General features: G+C 35.9%; 1 protein-coding gene across 1 annotated transcript in view; it reads right to left on the bottom strand.

Annotated features, from left to right (window-relative positions):
- Positions 1 to 1,110: 1,110 nt before the first annotated feature.
- Positions 1,111 to 7,386, bottom strand: part of SLC35D2 (solute carrier family 35 member D2) — a 23,780-nt gene continuing 17,504 nt past the window's right edge. The window contains exons 9-12 of the mRNA XM_054652265.2: positions 6,508 to 6,575; positions 5,694 to 5,772; positions 3,847 to 3,929; positions 1,111 to 3,249 (exon numbers count right to left, since the gene is read on the bottom strand). Coding sequence (XP_054508240.1) covers positions 3,147 to 3,249; positions 3,847 to 3,929; positions 5,694 to 5,772; positions 6,508 to 6,575 — 333 coding nt within the window. The 3' untranslated portion in view covers positions 1,111 to 3,146. The remainder of the gene's footprint in view (positions 3,250 to 3,846; positions 3,930 to 5,693; positions 5,773 to 6,507; positions 6,576 to 7,386) is intronic.

The following is a 7,386-nucleotide window of genomic DNA, read 5'->3' as shown; positions in this document are numbered from 1 at the left end:
AGTACCTCTTTTAAATTAATGCCCCCAAAATTTAAAAGAATTCCTTCTATTTAATGATGGAATCAAAACACAATCTTCCACAGCTGTCAGTCTTCTGTTCTGGACTTCCATGTTTCCATTTTCTTTTCCTGTGGTTGGTAATGAGTCTCAGATAGGTCTACAAGTCATGGGCCCAATATAAGTAAATTAGGGCAAGATAATGAGAAGAAAATTAATAAATTCTTAAGTATGTGAAGAATTGTTCGGTCTAAGTGTTTTTTTCTTGAGGTAAGGTCCTTTTTTCCTCTCTGACTTCCACAGGAATCACTGCAAAAAATTTACACAGTGAATAGGTAGAAAGTCGCTTGGGTGATCACATTTCTTCACCGCTAAAAAAGCCCCACAAAATTTAGAGCACGAACAGATTAATGCACAGGGCAACATTTTTTTGGTCCAGTAATGATTTTTCTTTGTATGTTTCCTTGTAAATATACCCTGGCACCTATAATGGTATGAATGTCATATTTAAAACCTTAAGTTCATTAATATGAAATTTGTAGAAAAGTAAGCAGCTGTAACCTAAAAAATCAGTTTTAAGTTTCTATCTTAGTAACTGAAAGACACAATTATTGATGATCTGGGTGAAAAACCCATACAATTTCCTAAATTCTAACATGATAGTTGTCTCTGGTTGAGCCCATATTGCCAGAATTTTAATCAGCAAATTTACTGAAATCAACAGTATCTCAGACACAGAGGAAAAAAGAAAGTGACTGAAGCTGAATTTCTTTGTGAAAGTATACAAGCAATTGCAAGTACTTCTAGATAGTACCTATTTCTTGTTATTCCTAGATTTATTTTTTAAATTATTCTGAGTAACACTGTCATAAAGACTATAACTATCAGGTCTGTATTTCAGGTGAAAAATCTAAGTCTGAAGCACTTCAAAAACATTCTATGAACATGAAATTAAAATCACTTCACTATGGTACAGAATGACCTAAAGAAACTACTTGAAGTACACTAGAGGAGTTAATCATATAAAAAGCAAATAGTAGTGTTGTTCATGTGCTTAGTACAATTGAATATGTCCATTCACAAAAAAAAAAAGTAACCCAAACAAAACACCTGTGAAAACTGTAATCTGTATCATTTTATTTATAAAAGTTAGAGCAAAATATTAATTAATTATATGCAAATGTTAAGTGTTCCTTTGTGGGAACTACATCTTATTTAGCAGATGCCTTTGTGTGTTCTTCAGTATTGCAATCAAATGGCACTCATACTAATTTCACAAAAAAATGAAAACTTTCCAATACCTTGTCTCATGGAAGAGAGTTAAGGTTCAGTAATTGAAATTGTGGAGGTAGAGATGTTCTGAAGAAAGAGGAGCCTTATAAAAGAATACACTCAAAAATATTGAAGGTTTTTAAGCATATAGGAAATTTTTAAAAACAGATGATGACGGAAAAATATTTCCAGCAATGCTTTCCCTCCACAGGTCTTCAACAGATAGAAAATGAAAGTCACATTCTTTGCCAGCTGTGAGAAAATTGATAGCTCAGATTTCTCTTTTCACTTTGACCATATCTTTAAATGCCACTTCTAGTATCTGCAGTCACTGCTCCTCTTGCCATTCAAATCCATGCAGGCAGTCACTCCCTGAATCTTCTGGTGTTACCCATATGTTTCTTAGATCTAATTCAGACTGGTCATTGATGTGCTACACACAGAGTAACGTTTTCTGATTTTCTGTATTTTCAGATTAGCTGTATTTTAATTGAAGTGATCAAACAAGTCATTAGACCACCCTGGTTCCATGTCAAAGTCTTTTCAAATCTTCTTTTGATTTGATTATTTTCAAAAATTTTGGCTCATGCTCACAGGGAATTGAGGACTTCAACAAGATTAATTTCTCTGCTGTCTTCCAGCACTTCAGTGTGCCTATCACATTTTCAAAGGTTAACAGTTTCTCCTCAGAGAAACAGGTAAGCATTGTCAAATATTTTCAAAGAAGGAAATACAGATACAGGTGTTATTGAAATATAGATACAGGTCTTATTGTCCCAGATGATCACTAAGACAGTCAGTCTGGGCCTCTTAACCACTGTACCAGCTGAGCCTACTGTAGTTATCCCCAGGCTCATTATGATTTCTTGCTTAGAACTGAAAGCATAAATGAGTACCAGATAAGCTTTTACTGTATATATAAGACACAACAGGGGACTAGCATTGCTCCTTGTTTAAACACAAGTCAGTCTTCCACATATCTATATTTCTCTTTCCTACTATGTTTGTACATAGTAGCACACTTCTCTGCAGCAAGGTGGTGGCAGATAAAAGGTGAGAGGAGAGGAATGTGATATAAAAAGAAAAATGTACCTTAACAAAAATAGATTTGTCAGTACTGGCTCACAGACACACATACACAAAAAATCTTCAAATATTAAAATATCCCCTGTCATTTCCCTACTCTCCTTGATCTGCTGCAAAGTTATGAGGGTTCATTTATAACAACAGTGACAATTTCTGCAGAACACCATAGTGTGATTGAGGATGAGAAAAACACAGAGAGAGAATGCCTACACAATGTACATACATGGACATAGCCTGAATTTTTTAGTTGACACACAGGGAACAATCTGGGGCCAAATACCCTCTTTGCTCCATACTTTCTATATCACTTACCCAAGAGCACATGCATGCGTGAAATCAATCTGAAACACTAGGATCTTTCATCTCCCCAGTGATATCTAGGTTTGCATATGGCATAAGGCAATGGTCAATCAAGCCTCATGATCTTTACAGGGAATTTTGCCTCAAGAGACTACAGGCAGTCACTGAAACAAAGCTCAAAGATCTTGTTGAAATAGCACCAAGTACAGTATGGTAAATGCAGAAATCTACAACTTAAGATTGGCTCATAGCATTCCTCCCTACAAAATGGCTTTCAGATTAAGAAGAAAAAGCTAAAATCAAACTAGCTTGCATGTAAAAAAAAATGGTGAGCAAGAATATTTCTGAGCCAGTGAATTGTGTGCATCTGTGACAACTGAGGTAGATTTTTTTGTTGTTGTTCCAAATATGTTCCAGCATACACTTATTTAAGGTCTTGGCAATGCTAAACAAACTTGTATCTTCAGTCTCTTTCAAGGCAGGCATTTTGTCTAAGTCTTTGACACTGTAAGTGCATTCTCTTCATCCCCAGGTTGTGCAGGCTTGCTGTTTCCTCTTAATGTTAAAAATGAGTATCTCAGTCCTCCTGCCATGCTAAACAAAAGAGAATGAACAGTGGTGTCAAAGATGTCTGATGTTACAGATGTCATTTCATAGGTACATAACTTTCCTTCTGAAGAGCTAAAGAACACCAGCTATCATAAACTAGGAGCACCTAAGAGCTATGTAACCCATCTGAGAAAGCAGCCCCAAGCAGACAAAGATCAATTACCAGTTGCTCACACAGATTCACACACACAGGGCATCATCTAAGCCCAGAAAGTAACCACTCACGAGTTAGAGCTTATATTCAATGGGCACAACTCATTCAGTCAGTGTTCTCACTTCCCACCTGACTTTTACTTGGAAGCCTCACAGCTCAGAACTGCTGCTCATAAAAAATAAATAATTCCACACAGTAAAACTGCAGGCATATTTCCACAATTAGGCCTTACCACAGCAATATTTAATGTCTGAAAACAGACATGAAAAGACATAACTAACTGTAATGACATGCTGAGGCAGTGCTTTGTCAGGCCAGTAGTTTCAAAACTGCATCACCAAATGAGTCCAATCAAACAAAATATAAAACTAGAACTCACTGAGAAATTTTCAGCTTTAATAAATAAAGGCTATTCAAGTTTCACTTACCAAATATTTAGCCCTACAAAGTTTAACATGGAGAATATGTAATCTCCACCAATCAACATTCCGATGTAAGCAATGGATATATTCTGAAAGGAAACAAAAATAATGCATTTATTTAAGTCAGATTTCATCTCCATGAATACAAACAATATCAACTAATTCACTTTTCTAAGGAAATAGTTATACTGTGTTGCTGACCACTTTAAAATCAGCCTTTAAACTAATTTCATGGATGTCAGCCTTATGGATAATGTAGCAATGAAAAGAATAATAAAATCAGTATGTTTTCTAAATGTATACAATGCACAGTAACTTTCTAGGGGAAAAAAAAGGCTATTTAAATTTAGGTAAAATGGACCTAAGGTCACCTTTTGATATTTATTTCTTTATTATCTTTGGAATTCAAATCTCATTTCTTAAAAGTGGGTTTTGGGTTCTCCAGCATAAAAAGGATGCCTTAAAGCCACAGTAAAAGTTCTTCATTATTACCTTAAGAGGGTTATTTGCTTACTTTTCCAACTACATGTGCTCTGAAATCACTTGGTACAGGTTCAAGACAGGCACAGCTTAAAGTTAAAAATTCTACCTCTCACCCACCTGCTTCAAGTTTTGGAAAAATAGACCCCTAAAGACACAAGGAAAAATGTAGAAGTGTGTGATCATTTTACCAACACTTTGTTGCTTTCAATTGTTTTAGCAGCTAGTCTGCATAATGACATCTGTCTCTACAAGTCTCTAATGGAGACTGTTGCATCATAACCCGATTCTCAACTTTAAGGCTGTTCAAAGAGTGTCAAAGACTATTACAGCTAAGAAAACAGAAATAGTCTTGCCCTGACTTAATGGTTTGATGCAGACATAGAAAATTTAAAAGAATGTTTTCAGGGCCACAGAATGAAAACTACTAGATTAATCTTGCAGCTTTCAAAAAAGAAAAAGGATGTAGAAAGAGAAGTACTGCCCTCCTTTTGCAGACTTTGTTATGGTGAATTTATGGTTTTCCTTAGTCATGGAAGGGAGCACTTTCAGTACTGTTATTCCTGTTAAGGTAAGTTGAATTCTGAAAATCTTTTGCCCACAGCTGCATCAGTTTTATCTTTTCTCTTTCAGCTTTATAATTCTATGTTTCTCTCCAAACTGGCCTACCTAAAAGTGCAGGGGCAGTCAGGGATGTTCCTAGACATGCTGTACTCATCAATACAAAGCAAGATGCACAGCTTTAAGTTAAACTGAGTTAAAGAAAACAGACTCTAAGGACACCAGGTTCAATTTTTATGATATGCATGTTTTGGTGTTGGTTAAATTGACCAGAATTTGTACGAACCAAAATTAAATAGTCCGTTCAGCTAGAACACAGGTTCTCACACAGAGGCTGAGGCACTTAACCATAAAGCACACTCTGTACTTCAGCTTAGTCATTATTCTGTATCTATAAAAGCCTTACATATCAGCTGCTAAGGAAATTAGTTTAGCCCAAAGTAAAAGTTCACCTGGATTTGCATCAGGGCATCTTGACTAACACACAATAACCTAACAACCAACAGAGGCACATGATACTCCCTGATGAAATGTGGCTAAATGTACACCATTTAATTAAAATTGTTCCAGTTTCTCTTGTGGAAGAAATAAAAACAGATCAATACTAACAATGTTTTCTGGAGCATACCTGACTTTGAAGGCAAGAGAATAGGGTCACTTTGTGGTGTGACCTTGCTTGGCACAAGCAGTGTCTCAGTATTAGCCCTCATTTTGAGTTTCCATCTCAAAGCAGAATCAAGATCACTGCTGAGCCAATGCTCTTTCCTGTCTATTTGAGCATTTCTATTTCCCTCTTCTGGTCCATAACTCACCTTGATTGCACCAACTACTGTTGTTGTGAGTGCAGAATTGTAATGACTGCACAGGACAGTAGAATACATCAAGAGAAACCTAAACAAAGAAGAAAATTTTATAAATTCCTCCCAGGGAGCTAAGTTTAACATTATTTCAAGATATTCAACATTATCTGGAATAGCAATTTTCTGGAATCTATAATCCCACCTGTTTCAAACCCTTGTAAAAGAATTTCTGTGAATCTCTAATTTAAGATGTGCACATACATCATATGATGTATGAATATTCAAAATACATGTTAAAATATGCTACTTGAGCTCTAGCAGAGTCAACTCTTTTCTCTGTGCTTTTTATATGTCAGTGCTTGAAGTTAGTTTGACCCCTTGGATATGACATGGAAGATAAGAACAGGATGCAATTCCTTCTTCCTTTGACTCTGCAGTTTCAACAGGAACAAAGCATTGTTTCATTACTTTTAAGTCTCCCACACTTTTCCAGCTGCTTTGAAGAACAAACACACTGAAACAGTTCTTATACTTAAGGACTTACATGCTATTAACTGCAAAGTTAGATTATTGGAAAAGACAGACCGTACAGAAAATACAAAGCTAAATGTCATGTTGCTCAGCACTGTACTGTGAGGTCAAAAATCCAGATAGCACTGAACAGTTATTTACACTATCAGAAATAATTAAAAGTCAAGACATAACCCTGAGGGAAAACCCATTTTCTCTGAACTTTAATGTAACTTATTAGTGAGTCTTATGTTTGAGATTTGCAATTTGAAACACTGACATGAAAAAAACCTGCTTTATTCCCCCATATCCTTACCCCAACAAGCAGGAAAGAATAAATTGAAAGACAAATAAAAAATTTGTCCAGTGCTGGAAATGTGTTGCCTATTAAAAAGAGAGAGAGAGAATTATGTGCTATATAATCAACTGTAAACACATATAAAATGTACTTAATATGAAAATATGTAAATTCACAAAATACATTTAATTCATACCAAAATTATGAACCACTTATATTACTTCTGGAAACAATTTAATACATCTAACTTGACAGACAGCAGGATGACAGCATCCCTGATACCTAGACAAGTACTTGTAACATGTAGAGCAGTGCAGATACACAAGTGCACACTGTAAGCAGTGAACATGAACACAATACCGAAAATTGTGTTTTGCTATTTACTGACAGATACTAACACTGTGAATAATAACACATAATAAACAGTGTTGATGTGAGATGGACAGAAACAGCAAATACATAAATAATTTCCTCTAAATCTCTTCCACACCACAGATTCATTCATGAACAACTTTCAGGGCCCAAGTCTGTGTTTTTGAGCATTACTAAGGTCTCTCAATAATGAATATCAATGAAAAGGCTCAATTGCTTTGAAGTATCCTCCCTAGTGAAGTGCAGCTAACAAACACACAGTGCCAACCAGCCACTAAGAAACTTGTCAGAGATTCTTTTCCATCTCCAGCCACTCCTGGATATGGCTCATTTTAATCTGGTTAGTTTACACTTGCTACATAAACAACAAATTCAGCTAAGGCTGAACACATCCCTGAGAAACAGAATAAAGGCTGTTAGTCCATGCTGATGGCCAGCTGAGTCTCCACCATGTGCGGTAATAGGTAAAAAGGATCTTGAGCAGCTCTGCCCTACTAGAATTTTGCTGGTGTGCAACAACAAGCT

Source organism: Agelaius phoeniceus, chromosome Z (assembly GCF_051311805.1).
Source record: "Agelaius phoeniceus isolate bAgePho1 chromosome Z, bAgePho1.hap1, whole genome shotgun sequence".
NCBI classification, from domain to species: Eukaryota; Metazoa; Chordata; class Aves; order Passeriformes; family Icteridae; genus Agelaius; species Agelaius phoeniceus.
This window is presented reverse-complemented; position numbering and strand designations above follow the sequence as displayed.